The sequence below is a fragment of the Loxodonta africana genome, chromosome X (assembly GCF_030014295.1).
Source record: "Loxodonta africana isolate mLoxAfr1 chromosome X, mLoxAfr1.hap2, whole genome shotgun sequence".
In the NCBI taxonomy this organism is placed as follows: domain Eukaryota; kingdom Metazoa; phylum Chordata; class Mammalia; order Proboscidea; family Elephantidae; genus Loxodonta; species Loxodonta africana.
Window position 1 is genome coordinate 16,093,399 of NC_087369.1, and position 15,920 is coordinate 16,109,318.

Sequence of the window (15,920 nt, forward strand, 5' to 3'; positions counted from 1 at the left end):
CTGTGACGAACAGATATCCCTCCATTTCAACAGCTTCAATAATTGGGGTCAATTAAAATCTTCCCACTTCTAAATTAGATAAAATGAAATTGTACTGTACAGAGAAGAAAAGTTTCTATTCTGGTTTAGCAATGGTTTGATGCATAATTCGGAAATAGTTGAACACTGACTCAAAAAATATTTTTAAATTACCCTATGAATTCCATTTTGTCTGTTTTCTATTTTAAATTAATTCTTGGTTGATCAGAGTCAGGCGGAACTTTTCTGTACTCTAGAAAATTTCTCCTCTCCGTACATGTTTAGAACCAATCCTTCTTGATTAGCTGATGGCAGGATGTCACAGTTCTCTGGGGTCAGCCTAATCAAACCTGTTGCCTTGGAGTCAATTCTAACTCATAGTGACCCTATAGGACAGAGTAGAATTTCCCCATAGGTTTTCCAAGGAGCGGCTGGTGGATTCAAACTGCCGACCTTTTGGTTAGCCGCCTGAGCTGTTAACCACTGCATTGCCAGGGCTCCAGAGTCAGCCTAGGGGCTGGGAATGTGGATATACTTTATTTGGCATATTGTCACATGGGAGTTTTTGCCCTTGGAGGATAGAGAGGATGTCCAAGTTTTAAGGACATTCAGACAAACAACAACTTGCTTCATGATCCAAGAAACAATATAGTTTGTTAACACAGACAAAACAAATTGTGGAGCTAAAGTAAATAAATTTATGGCGTGGTTTCCCATTTTGAAACTGAACTGAGGATGCAATTAATGAAAAAAAATAACTGAAGAAAACTTGCCAAAGTTTTCAAAGAGATGCCAAGAAAGTATTGAAAAAACATTAAGGGGAACTAGCTCTAAGGAATGTAGACATGATGCCTAAAGAATCAAGCAATGCAGTAAATTCCATAATTTAACTGGTCTGTTCAAACAAATGATAAAATTTTACCTAGGGCCACAAAGAACTAAACCACTTGACTGACTATATTTTCCCACCAGATATGTTGGTAGACTACATGAGAGATCCATAAGAATAATAAGTGTTCTTCTTTTTCTTAGTGAAAATAAACCAAGAGAAATCTGGGTTAGCTCTAAAAGACATAAACTAAATTCTATTTTCCTTTTAGTTGTCTTTTTTTTTTTTTTTTTTGGTAGCTGCGCCTCCATATAAACCAGTGATTGTGATTGTGAAAGGAATCTGAATTTATTCAACCTCTTGGATAATTTGTCAATCAATAGACATTTGTGGGGTACTTAATTATGTGCACAAAGACTTGTACTCAGTGGCATGGATCCAAAAGAAATTACTAGGTATTTTTCTTTGTGCCTCCCCTCCTCAAGTAGCCATACTTAGTTGGGTGAATAAAACATGCATTCATGAAGCACACTAAACTGGGTGATCCAGCTGGAAGTGCGTTAAAATTCTAAAGCCAGAAGAGTCCACTATGCGCTAGAATAGACAGAGAAAGTATCACCCAGGAGATGGAATTTGGTCTGCTCCTTGAGAAAGAAACAGGTAGAGAAAAGGCAGTCTGAATTTCTATGCCGGTAGAAGAGTATAGATCAGGGTTTCTCAACCTTGGCACTATTAACATTTGGGGTCTGATAATTCTCTGTTGTGGGGGCTGTCCTGTGCATTGTAGGATGTTGAGCAACATCCCTGGCCTCTACCCACTAGATGGTAGTAGTAGATGCTAGTAGCAATCCCCCACCCCTCCTTCCCCACCTTACCCCCCCCACCACCAATTGTTAACAATCCAAATCATATCTGGACATTGCCCAAGGTCTCTAGGCGGGGACAAATGTCCTCCCCACTTGAGAACCACTGGTGTTGACAGAGTCGCCAGCGGGAATGCACTTATCTTCCTCAGGGGTCGGTGTTAGGAAAGAGTGAAATGAGATTGAGTAACTAGGATGGATACATGCTATGCAGGATTTTGAATACCTAAGTCTGCAATAGGGAGCCACAGTAGTTCTTAAGCAGATGTGTTGCAAAATAAAATTGATGTTTTAATTTAACCTCCCGGAGCATAAGGATAAAGTGTCATCAGGAGTAAACTGAATGCAGGAGGATCTGTTAGAAAGTTGGTATAATAACCAAATGTAAGTGTTGATGGTTAGAGTTGTAGTTGCATCTTTGGAATGGGGAGTAAAGAGTAACCCCGACGGTGCCTTGAAGAAAGAAATGTGAGTCTTTATGACAAATTGAAGATAAGAGATGAAGGCAAGGAAAGAAATAATGGTGAAACCAGGGTTTCTGGTGAGGAAGATTCATAATGAAATGGATGGGAAAGAGGGGGCATTTAATGAGTCCAGTTTTGCAAATCCTACCTGTAGGCATTTTAGAATTAGCATAGGAAAGGAAGTGAAAGGTCAGGGTTGTGGGATGGTTTTGGGAGCTGCAGAAACACAAAACCCTGAAATCTCTGTGGCCTAATGCAATAAAAGTTTGTTTCTCACCTATGTTACACTCCACCATGGGTGGGTGGCCCTGGATTATTTATGGATCCAGGCTTCTTGCATCTTATAGCACCGCCATCTTAAACAGGTAACTGGCAAGGTAGCTGCAGAAGGGACCTCATGAGATCTCATGGAAAATCTAGTTTACTGGTGTCGCAGGAAGAAGAAACAGGATTCATGAGAACTTGGCTAAACTCTGCCATGGGATGCACCCACACACACATCTAGGAGTAAGAAGAAAGCTACAGGAGTGGATGAGTTCATTGAAGATATGAGGATAGAATAAAAATTGAAGAGGAAAGAGCTCAAGGGACACGAATAATAATAAACGGATGAAGAGGATCCAGCAAAAGATTCAGAGATGCTGTTAGCGAGGCTGGAAGAGAACCAGCCGTGTATAGAGTTCAAAGTGGTGAGAGCCAGGGAGGTAAATTCCTATACCTAACCGTACCTGTTGCCGTGGAGTCGATTCCGACCCAAAGTGTGACGTTCCTATAAGGAGGGAAAATGTCTGCTTTTGTTAAGACTCTTGCTTTTGGGGATAGTCAAGGACCATCAGGATAATAAGAAAAGGATTTCTACATCTACCTCCCACCTCAAAACCATCAGTAGCTTATCTTTACGAGTAGTTTGAGACCCCAAACCACTAGGCCTAGTTTCAAAGCCCTCTCTGCATTGGCCCAGCCTGTCCACCCCTCACCATACACACCCAGGTACCCAGCATATTCCAGTCACACTGGGTTGTTCGCCATCGCCAGAGCCCTCCTTGCTCTCTCCCATCTTTATGACTTTGCTATTACAGCTTCTTCCACCCATCAAAACCCTGGTTTTCCTTAAGCCCGAAGTCAAACACCCAGGAATGAAGCCTTTTCTGATTTTCCCTGTCAGCATCAACCTTACCCTGCCCCATATTCCACCAGCCTCTTGGTCTTTCCTCAACGTTAGCATGTGGGATCATCCACATTTATGTGTCCATGTGACTTCCCTCTTGGTAAATCATGGCTTTCTCAAGCACCAAACCAGGGCCACTGGGATGTACAACCCCAGGACTCACCGGACAACACCACAAACTACGACAGGGGCCAGCAAATGCTTTCTTTAAAGGGCCATATAGTAAATATATTGTGCTTTGCAGGCCCTATTATCTCTGTTACAACTACTCGACTCTGCCATTTTAGTGCAAAAGCAGCCATGGACAATATGTAAGTGAACGAACTTGACTATGTTCCAATAAAACTTTATTTACAAAAGCATGCGGAGGGTGGGATTTGACCCACTGGCTGTAATGTTAATTTACTGGTGTCCCTGGTCTACGTGAATGATATTGGCTGGAGCCCAGTGTGAATGGGGTCCCCTGGAGTGTAATCTGGGAAGTCCTGGGTGGGAAGAATCGATGTGCATCTTAGTCATTCTTGTGTCTCCCATCCCAGCTCCCATTAGCACCTATGTTATAGTACTTTCCACACAGTAGGTCTTCAATGATTGTTTTTGTTTTTCTGAATTAAATATGCCCAGAAGGACACCAACTCAGTTATAACTGCATTTTGAGAGCTTAATTACCTTTGAAAACTATTTTGCAAGTTTGTACTAAAGTAGTTCGGAAAGGGATCATGTAAGCCCAAGAATCATAAAAACAAAGTGACAGAGGAAGATGTGAGCTAAAAACATCTGAGGATTAGCAGCCAGGGAGAAAGAAGCTGACATCAGAGCTGTGTAAAAGCAACAAAAAGGCATTTTAATCCTGAGAGACCAGCACTGAGGGACATCACATTGTATGTAATAGATGTCTCACAATACCCTCTAAATCCATGTGAATAATGCATTTAATGCTGGCACTTCAATATGGGAAAGATGTTCGTGATTTGGAGGAAACTCAGAGACCAACCAAAATGATTAAGAGCCTGAAAGGGTTCATTTATGAGCAGCTATAAAAGAGGCCAAATACGTGCTCAGTCTGCTGATGGCCAGAAAGTGATGGAGAAAGTTTTGCAAATTACTGAACGCTGTAAACACCAGGAAGGAAAGGACTGGCAGGTCAGCTGTATTGGACTTAGCTATTGGTATGGACATATCTCAGGTGTTGACAAAGTTCTCTCATTATTGGGTCTTAAAACATTTACAGGCCATTTGAATCATATATAACTGAGAATGCTGTGATTGGTAATGTTGTATTATTACAGGAGAGCACAATTGCTCCAGAAGAGCAACTACAAGACAAATTATTGTTTATTAAGAAAAGAAGTATTCCAGGAATGCTAGGTGGGCTGAGAGAATATAAACATGTTGGATTAATAGTCCACTCTAGAAGTATCAAATATATGCGACTGGTGGAAAAACAGCCAGATATTTTCTCCCTTTGTTCTTTCCTTCGTTCATTTGTTCCTTCCTTCTTTCCTTCCTTCCTTCCATCATTCAGTCATCCATCCATTCATCCATTCATCCATCTATCTGTCCGTCCATCCATCCCACATATCTAATTACCTGCCTACTATTTGCTGAGTCCTGTGCTGATGATACAGGGTATAATACTACACAGGGCCTGTCCTCAAAAGAAAAGTTTACAGTCTAGTGGTGGAGTTGGGGAAGCTGGTGGACAAAGAAGGAAACAGACAAGTTTGATACTGAGTGATAAGAGAGCAAAGAGAAGTGGCCACTATCCCAGATTGGAGAAAGGGGAAGGTTAGGGACACTTCCCAGGAGAGTTGGTATCTAACTCAAGTCTTGAAGGATTCCAAGGAGGCTGGTAATCAGATAGAACGGGGATAAGCAACCCAGGTAAAGAAATGGAATGTATCCAAAGGGCTGGAGATGACAAAGTGCTGAACCAGTCTGGGACTGGCAAGCAGTTCAGACACATTGAGACAAATCACGTAAGGCAGGCAGTGACCTTGAAAATAATCACTGGAACACATTTGGATTGTGGGAATTTTTTATTTTCCTTATTAATTTTTCTGTCTTTTCCAAAATTTATCAGCAAAATCACACCCTGATATAGTCAAATAATTACAAACATTATATAGCACTTACTATGTTCTAAACACTGTTCTAAGCACTTTATATGCATTAAGCAATTTTATCCGCATAACAACTTTATGAGGTAGGTGCTATTATTGTCCCTACTACACAGATGAGGAACCGAGGCAGAGAGAGGTTAAACCACTTGGCAAAGTTATCAAGAATTTCTTACTTAGACCATCTTGCTCCAGAGTCTCTGCTCTTACTCCTTGGTGCCGGGTTTTTCTTAGTCAAAAGCCTATTTCCATCTCATTTACTCCCATAATTGGAATCCCTGGGTGGTGCAATGATTAACACGCTCAGATGCAAACTGAAAGGTTGGTGGTTCAAAGCTACCCAGAGGTACCTCAGAAGAAAGGCCTGGTCATCTACTTCTGAAAAATCAGCCATTGAAAACCCTATGGAGCGCAATTCTTCTCTGACACACACGGTGTTGTTATGAGTTGGAATCAACTCAACAGCAACCGTCAACGACTCCCATAATCCGCATCTAGAATTCAATCTCTAAGTAATCAGAGATACAGATTCTTTTGAGAATGCATGTTCACAGCGGCAAAACTTATAAACCAAAAAAACTAAACCCATTGCCATAGAGTCGATTCTGACTCATAGCGACCCTATAAGACAGAGCAGAACTGCCCCATAGAGTTTCCAAGGAGCACCTGGTGGATTCGAACTGCTGTAGCTCTTAACCACTACGCCACCAGGGTTTCCAGAGCAAAACTTATAGTAGCAAAAAAAAGGAAAATAACCTAAATGTTCTATAATGTTGAATGACTAATCGTGGTATGGATGGTTAGGCAAGCATTAGAAATGATATAACCCAAAAAAACCCAGTGCCGTCGAGTCGATTCCGACTCATAGCGATCCTATAGGACAGAATAGAACTGCCCCACAGAGTTTCCAAGGAGCACCTGGCAGATTCGAACTGCCGACCCTTTGGTTAGCAGCCGTAGCACTTAACCACTACGCCACCAGGGTTAGAAATGATATACAAGGGAGTTAAATGACATGAAAAGCGCTCACTATAAAGGTCAAGGGGAAATGCAAGATATAAACTGCATGATCCTAGTAGTGTGTTTGTGTGTGCCCAGAAAGGAAATTCACTGGTCAGACTGGGTTCATCTTGGCTCTGCCACTCACTGGCTTTGTGACCTTGGACAAATTATTAACCCTTCCGGGCCTCAGTTTCCTTATCAGAAATGGGGTAATACGGTTGTTGTAAGCATTAAAATAATTCATACATGTGAGAGGCTTCAAATACTGGCTGGCTCGTGGCAAGCACTCAGAAGTCTTAGCTATCATTACCAATGATTTTTATTTCCATTTTTTTCATTACTTTCTTTTTTTTTTAATAAGAGCACATATTTTTATATTCAGAAAAACTAGGAAACCCTCTTTAGAAATTAGAAATGGATAGTGCACATTCAGCCGGCAGTTTAGTAAGTATCCATCCATGGCAGGCTGGGGTCCAATAGTTTTTTTCCCCCTCTGTTATATTAAAAAAGAAAAACAAACAACAACAACAAAAAAAATACTAAGTTGAGTGAAATGAGGGCATTTTACATTTCTAATAAAAATATTTGCTTTCCTACTCTTATAAAAATGACATGTACTAAACATTCAGCCAGACATTGAAGGGTTATAAAAGTTTCCATTTTAACCAGATACCTTTCCACAAGCTAGAGAGAGCCCTAATGCTTTACTTTGGTTGAGTACTCTTGAATTGCAACGGTTTATGATTTAAAACTGTTTTCACTGTCAGCTAGGCTCAGTAGATTGATGGGAATTAGAATTTGTTTTTTAAAGGGCCCAAAGCCATACATAGTTTATTTCTCATCCAAGTTTTGGAATTACCTTCACCATATTGGTTTTTACGAGCTAGGAAAAAATAGAAGGAAATAAGTAGTTTTAAGAATGGTCCCCATTCTATCTTACCTCAAAGTTTTGTTTTATTTTTCTCTTTTTAGTGAAAGAAATTCTTATAGTCATCTTTGGAGCTGGTGTCAGGGATGAGGCTACTTGAGCAGGTGGGCTGTCTTGAGAGAGATGGCAAAAGGGCCTGGGCCAGGGAGTGGGGAACTTTCATTGCGATGCCTGCAATGCCCACGATGCCCAGAAGCTTGAAAGTGAAATTGATGCCTTGCTTAAGCATTTTCTTAAGGAAAGGCTAGAAAATCCTTGACCAAGGGAAATGAGGTCATTCTGCTGATCAGGCCACTAAGAACCTGGTTTCCCTGCAAGTTTTCATGGTGGGTGCTCTTTTCTTTCAGGTCTCCTATGTGAAAGCGATCGACATCTGGATGGCAGTGTGCCTTCTGTTTGTCTTTGCTGCCTTGCTGGAGTACGCAGCTGTCAACTTTGTCTCCAGGCAGCACAAGGAGTTCCTGAGGCTCCGAAAAAGACAGAAGAGACAAAATAAGGTACAGTGACCCGCCATGCAGACAAAGTCAGGTGAAGCCTGAGGTGGTTAACCAGGCAATGTAATCCAGAAAATAGAAAAACGCACAAAGAGCAAGAAGCTAAGGTTTTTGTTTGTTTTTCATCCTGATTTGTCCTGCTTTACTGTATCACTGCTCAGATTGGTTCTTTAAAATTCGTTTAGGGTTGTCAGATTTAATGAATTAAAATACAGGGTGCCCAGCTAAATTTGAAGTTCAGATAAACAGTGAATACTTTTTTAGCATGAGTATGTCCCATGCAAAAGGAGCCCTGGTAGCATAATGGTTAAGAGCTTGGCTGCTAACTGAAAGGTTGGTGGTTTGAACCCATCCAGGGGCTCCATGGGAGAAAGACCTAGAGATCTGCTTCCATAAGATTACAGCCTAGGAAACCCCATGGGGCAGTTCTGCTCTGCCACAAGGGGTCGCTATGAGTCAGCACCCAGCTACACTTGACAGCACCCAACTACAACAACATGTCCCATGCATTATTCATAACTTATACTAACCTTACAATAACATACTAAAAAGTTATTTGTTGTTTATCTGAAATTCATATTTAACTGGGTGTCCAGTATTTTATCTGGCAGCCCTAATTAGGGATATATATTCAATCTGACAAAGTTACTTTAAAATCCTGGTTGTTTTGAATATTGATGATTTCTGTGTTTCTGCAGGTGTGACTGTGTGTGTGCACATAGCTGACTTGATTGACTTTTTTCACCAATTGCTCTGAGCTTATGTAAATAACGTCCTTGCCCGAGTAGACTCCAGCTTTATAAATTCAATCAAGACTGCTCTCATTGTCTCTAATGCAAAAACCCAAACTTTACACTGTACACTATCCAGAGGTTTGAGGTTTGAAGTAGCTCAAAATCTCCAGTTCACTGGTTCCCAAACTTACCTGCACATTAGAATTGCCTGGGACCTTTCAAAAAACCCCAGATGCAGGCCACACCCCACACCAATTAAATTAGTCTCCAGATAGGATATAAGCTTCAGTATTTTGGAAGCTCCCCAGGTAATTTCAGTGTGACAGTGAGTCTGGGAAACACTGCTCTGTTTCACAGTTCAATCTCATATAGGATGCTAGAAGGTTGAACCTGTTTTTAGTTTTAGACTTTGGGCATTATCAGACCACCCAACCACCATAAATTCATTCATTCATTCAACAAACATTTACTGAGAACCTACTATGCTAAGCCAGCCAATTCTGGGAATACAGTGGTGAAGGAGAGAGACAAAGTAGTAGGAAATGCAGTTGGAGAAATAGACAATTTCAGGTTCATACAGCACTTTGTAGACCAGGATAAAGGATTTTTATTCTGATTGGAATCCACTGAATGGATTCAACATGGTGAATATCACTTAGGCTATCCTGTGCAGGATAATTCATGGGGTTAAGAGTAGCAGCAGCAGATCAGTTAAGAGGCTATTATAGAAATATAGGTGAGAAATGTCGTTGGCTTCAGCTATGGTATTGGTCATGGACACAGAAGAAAATGGACAGATTCAGGATTCATTTATTTATTCCACAAATATTTGTCTCTACTATATGCCTACTATGTAGAGGGTCAGCAAAAAAGAGGAAGACTGTCAACAAGATGGACTGACATAGTTGCAGCAACAACAGGGTCAAACAGCAAAGATTATGAGGATGGCCCTGGACCAGGCAGTCTTTCGTTCTGTTGTACATAGGGTCGCTATGAGTAGGAACCGACTCCGAAGGCACTTAACAACAACTATATGCCAGGCACTGTCCTAGATCCTTGGAATACGTTGTTGAACAGGACAGACAGAATGCAATTCCTTGATGAAACTTAAATTTTAGTAGTTACACTTTGGAGATAAAACCCATTAGTCTTGCTGATGCATTTGATATAATGAGGTGAGGAAATGAGAGGAATCAATTATGGCTCATGGGTTTTTGGGTTAAGCAAATGGGTGGGTGGTATTACCATTTATTGATATAGAGACTACTGTGGCAGATGCAGATTTGGGGTGAAACTGAAGAGTTATATTTCGATGCTGTTAAGTTCAGATGCCTATGAGACATCCTAGTGGAGTTGGCAAGGAATTAGATGGATATTTTGCTCGAGAGAGAGAAAATTCAGAAATATATACTTGGGAGTGTCCAGCAAACAGATAGTGTTTAAATCCACAAAACTAAGTGAGATCACCCACTGAGAGAGTGTAAATAAAAAAAGCACTGAGAATGAAGCACTCCAACAGAAACCTGTCTGGAGTGGGTTGAGCAGAAAAAAAGAAATAAGGGAAAAGGAGGCAGACTATAGACATCACTTGCAATAGCCTTTGCTGTGTGCAGGGGAGCATAGAAAGTGGTATGGAATTATACATGAGCTCATGGGAGGATTTTTTTTTTTTTTCAAAATGGAAGATCAAAGACCCTGTTTGCCAGTGGGACTACTCTAGTCTCTAGTGAAATGGGAGAAATCAATGCTGCAGTGAAGGGAAGGTAGATTTTTCAGAACAAATACCTTGAGATGGTGAGAAAGGATAAAATCTAGAGCAAACAGGTGGGGTTGGTCTTAGGTGGGAGCAGATAGTTCATCCATTTTAATAATACCTTAAATAATTGCCAACTCATTGATAAGAACACAAAAGCACAGAGAGGTTAAATCATTCGTCTATGCTGGGGAAACTAGGAAGTGACATAGCAGGATCTGAAGTCAGACACTGTCTCCAGACAGAGTCTGTGCATTCTACCACTCTACAGACAAAATGGAAGAGCAACTATCGGGCTGCTTGATTGGTAGGGTTGATGATGTTAACATGTAGGAGCTCCTAACTAATTGCACCTATCTTTTCCAGGAAGTATGAGGCAGATTCTCAGCTGAGAGTGAGGCGGAAAGAAAGAGTGTAGAAGGTCTGAGGAGAGAAGATCAGGTATTAAATAGTAGTTTTGGAGAGTGAGAAAGCAATTGCTCCAAGGAGAGAGATGGAGTCAGAATGCTGAGGCAGTGATAGTGCCTGTCTGGCATCTGTGGTTATTAATCTAAAATGTGAACAATCAGCAGGTGTGTGTTTTCCCCCAGCAACATTCAAGGCTCAGGTTTAGGAACTACAATGACAGGTACTGCAATGACAGGTACTTGGTTTAAGTACAATTAACGTTTTTCCAGGTAAGTGTAAGGGGGGAGGAGAAGGAGAAAATGACAAAGGAGTTGGAGGAGAAGAGGAAAGGAGGGAGGAAGAAATGGAGAGAGGAAAAGGAAAAGTAAAGGAAGAGAGGGGAAGGATGGAGGGAGAGATAGAGAGAGAGGGAGTTAAAGGTACCCTCAAGAGAGTCGTTGTAGTGATGAATGACGGACTCTAAGGTTGATAAGGAGAGGGAGAAGAACATGAAGGAGACACTGGCTATTCATGGATTGGCCATTTTATTAAAGTCAATGAAATGCTGAAGTGGGAATAGTGGAGTAAGTGAAATGGAAGGATACAAGCCAGCAGCCAGAAAGAGAGAGAATGATGTTAAAAATGAAGATTTCACAGGAAGTAAAAAATTCCACAGGACCAGGCAGTGTTTCGTTCTGTTGTACACAGGGTCACTGTGAGTCAGAACCAACTGGACAGCACCTAAAAACAACAACAAAGATAAGGATAAGGGTATGATCACATGAGTATATGACTAAGGTTGGGTGGAGGAAAAATTATTGACAGTGAGGTAATCCAGGAATTGGGAGTTTAAGGATTTGAATTAATTATCTATGTGGATACTGAAGACCCCTTAGCAAAGGAAAAGTGACATTAGTAAGAGCGTTGGGTTGACAGTGAAATAGGTGATAAAGTCACCAACTAATAAGGGAGTGTGGCAGGGGGTGGTAAATGACATCAGTGATCAGGGAAAGCAATGGTGAAGTCTAATGACCTGAACTGCAGAGGCACCAAAAGAACTGGGTTTGTGGAAAGAGGAAAGAGAGATAGTTTGGAGATCACAGTGGGAAGCAAGAAGGACACCTGAGATTCTTGATGCTGGTAGACATGAAAGGGAGACTCCTAAGAGATACCAGTAGGCAGTTACACTCATTGCTTTGTTTCTTTTTTAAAAAATATATTTATTGGGAATGCAAACTTACATGTTTTGCATGGCAATATTCTTGATTTGATTGTGCATCTCAAAAATGGCTATTCAAAATACAAAATTTAATTACCATAGTTAAGACTTGAGGGGGAGGGGAGGGAGCAAAACAAATTATACTTGACCTTTGCAGTCAAGGCTTCTAATTATCATTGATGATCGAATTTCGGAAAAAAAGACAAGGAGACATTTCCAATTATTTGTCCCTCAGGAAATGACATTTTTCTCTCTAAAGCAATGCTTTTCAAACTTCTGGAGTCTGAACCATGGTTAAAAAAAAAAAAGGAACAAGTGCTAACATTTATTGAAGACTTACTGTATGCCAGGCACTGTTCTAGGCACTTTACATATAGTAATTGATTTAATCCCCACAACTGTGTGCTTCCCTGGCAAAGTCCTGGCCTACCTATGCCTTGTGTGATTTAGCATTTGTACTGGATTATTCATTTTCTAACAAAATATTAACGTTGTTGTTGTTAGGTGCTGCCGAGTTGCTTCAGACTCATAGCAACCCTATCTACAACAGGACAAAACAATGTCCAGTCCAATAGCTGCATTGTAATCAACCAAAATGGTTTAGTTGGCCTCCACTTTGTACCCCTGGCTTCTGTCATGGTGTCATCTCCTGTAGTGGGGCTCTGCATGTGCAGTGAGCCAGTTTTTACTTTAACACACAGTGAAATCTAAAAACTAACCATCGCTATCCCAGGCCCCTGTCCTTGACCCTTTCCTGATGCGGTGTAATAACTAACACTCCCTTTCCAGGATCACTCGCAGGGAGTTTGCTGATAAAATGAAGTGTACTCAGACACAAAAGGCTGGGGACAGATGATTCTTTTGGTCCCTGGACACGATGGGATGCTGCTGCCCCTGCTGGTCACTTGGGGTAGCAGCCTTCATCCATGATCCAAACCAAAACAAAACCAAACCTGTGGCCTCAAGTCGATTCCGACATGACATAACATGCAAAATTCATGAAGCCACCAGTTGGCTGCATCAGTGGAAAACATGAAAAAATAGGATCAGTGAATACAAAACAAAAGGGAAATTGAGGCCAAGCAGGCTTGCTGTTGAGCATCTGGATGCTCATGCTTGAGTGGTGGTGTCATTTCTTGCATGCTATAAACCTGTAACGACCTGCTTTACTGTTTGGGAATGCTTTTTTATTTTGCAATAAATAACACTATGGGGACCATACTTATTCAGTCTGTCTAGTGAGCAAATAATCCGAGAAGCTGGACTATATGAAGAAGAATGTGGCATCAGGATTGGAGAAAGACTCATTAACAACCTGCAATATGCAGATGACACAAACTTGCTTGCTGAAAGTGAAGAGGACTTGAAGCACTTACTAATGAAGATCAAAGATTATGAGTCAGAATCGACTGGATGGCAATGAGTTTTTCTTTCTTTTTTTTTTTTGGATGTTAACATTAGTGTTCAACATTCCCAGAAGAAGATATGAAGCCTTTTAACCTGATTAGACTACAGTCTTCAGTATGGATTACATCTCAACATAAAGAAAACGAAAGTCCTCACGACTGGACCATTAAGCAATATCATAAATAGAGAAAATAAGGAAGTTGTCAAGGATTTCATCTTACTTAGATTCACAATCAATGCCCATGGAAGCAGCAGTCAAGAAATCAAACGACACATTGCATTGGGCAAATCTGCTGCAAAAGAGCTCTTTAAAGTGTTGAAAAGCAAAGATGTCACACTTTAAGGACTAAGGTGCACCTGACCCGAGCCATGGTGTTTTCAATCACTTCATTTGCATGTGAAAGCTGGACAATGAATAAGGAAGACCAAAGAAGTATTGATGCCTTTGAATTACGGTGTTGGTGAAGAATATTGAATATGCCACGGACTGCCAGAAGAACGAACAAATCTGTCTTGGAAGAAGAACAGCCAGATTGCTCCTTAGAAGCAAGGATGGTGAGACTTCATCTCACGTACTGTGGACGTGTTATCAGGAGAGGCCAGTCCCTGGAGAAGGACATCACGCTTGGTAAAGTAGACGATCATCGAAAAAGAGGAAGACCCTCAATGAGATGAACTGACACGGTAGCCGCAACAGTGGGCTCAAACAGAACAATTGTGAGGATGGTGCAGGAATGGGCAGTGTTCCGTTCCAATGTACATAGGGTCACTATGAATCAGAATCAACTCGAAGGCACCAACAACAATAAGCAGTGAGTTTAGTCACACAAGTTTGGAGTCAGATTCTGTTTTTATGTAAAAATTTGATATTTTGTTCACCATGAAATTTTGCATGAATTTTGATTTTTAAGAATATTTCATTAAAATTTTATTTATCTTGATTACTGTTTTTTTTGTGTGTTCCCTTAAATTTTGCACCCAAGGCCTCACTAACCTCACCCTAGTCCTGGCCTAGCTGGTCATGATCTACTAAATTAATTTTCACAGACCCTAATAGGCTGTGACGTCTTTAAAGTGTTGAAAAGCAAAGTTGTCACCTTGAAGACTAAGGTGCGCTTGACCCAAGCCATGGTCTTTTCAATTGCATCATATGCATGCGAAAGCTGGACAATGAATAAGGAAGACCAAAGAAGATTTGACACCTTTGAATTGTGGTGTTGGCAAAGAATATTGAATATACCATGGACTGCCAAAAGAATGAGCAAATTTGTCTTGTAAGAAGTACAACCAGAATGCTCCTTGAAAGCAAGGATGGTGAGACTGCATCTCACATACTTTGGACATGTTGTCAGGAAGGATCAGTCCCTGGAGAAGGAGGACATCATGCGTGGTAAAGTAGAGGGTCTACAAAAAAGAGGAAGACCGTCAACGAGATGGATTGACACTGAGGCTGCAACAGTGGGCTCAAGCATAACAATAACTTTAAGAATGGTGGAGGACCAGGCAGAATTTCATTCTGTGGTACATAGGATCACTATGAGTCAGAACCGACTCAATGGAGCCTAACAACAACAACAACAATAGGCTGTGAACTCGAGGATTGGGTCAATTATCCACAGTGATAATGAAGACCCCTCCCAGAAAAGGTGACATTACTGAAAGTGTTGGATTGACAGTGAAATAGGTCCTAAAGTCATCAACGAATAATGGAGTGTGGCTGTGGGCTGGTAGATGACACCATTTTTAAATGTTTAATATTCTCAATGCCAAAAGTCATTTATTTAATGCCCCACTGGGAAACTGACCTCTGCAACACGATGCAGGCTGATTCCTTAGAAGGTATAAGAAAATACAAGAGCAGATAATTTCCCAAAGTGACACTGGCATTAATATTTATTCAAGGGAGATGGTTATTGAGAGAACACCCCAGAATACATTTACATGCATAAGAAGAGTGCCTGGTGTTTACTGAACAATCAAGTTAGGAAATGGGGTCACTTCCAAGGAAGGGCCAGGCAATATGAGACTGAGTATATTTGCTTTAATTAATTATCTTTTCTACGTTTTGCAAAGCAGCCACTATAAATTTAGTCAAAGCAGAGTTTCTCAGAAACAATCCAACTCAGATCTTCCCTGACGGAGCTTCCGATTCCCTGGGGTCTTGCCGAACGAGCCCAGTCTATCAGAAGCCAAGACCCCAGGTCTGCATGGTGAAACACTATTTTTATGTTATCTCTTCAGCTCCAACACGTGTTCCCCCCATATAGTGGTTAGAACAACTCTCCCACTAGAACTTGAAAGCCTTACCTGTATTTCTCTCTCTCTTTCTGTTTATATCTGTCTGGCCACACCATATCTTACTTCAGGCATTGGGCCTGATTTTAGATGTTTCCAGTTACCCAGAGAGTCCTGAAGTCATTCATTTTTCCTCAGTCACTAAATAGAAATTGTGACTGCTTGAAGAAGTAGTTACAGCTTTTAGGCCACCTAATGATAAGCTTCCCTTTTAAAGGAACCATGTTAACATTAGTGTT

At 41.0% G+C, this 15,920-nt stretch overlaps 1 protein-coding gene across 3 annotated transcripts in view; it reads left to right on the forward strand.

Annotated features, from left to right (window-relative positions):
- GLRA2 (glycine receptor alpha 2) overlaps positions 1-15,920 on the forward strand; it is a 203,856-nt gene that overhangs the window by 147,389 nt on the left and 40,547 nt on the right. For all 3 annotated transcript variants that reach the window (XM_003415982.4, XM_003415983.4, XM_010595778.3), the window contains exon 8: positions 7,740-7,889. In XM_003415982.4, coding sequence (XP_003416030.1) covers positions 7,740-7,889 — 150 coding nt within the window. The remainder of the gene's footprint in view (positions 1-7,739; positions 7,890-15,920) is intronic.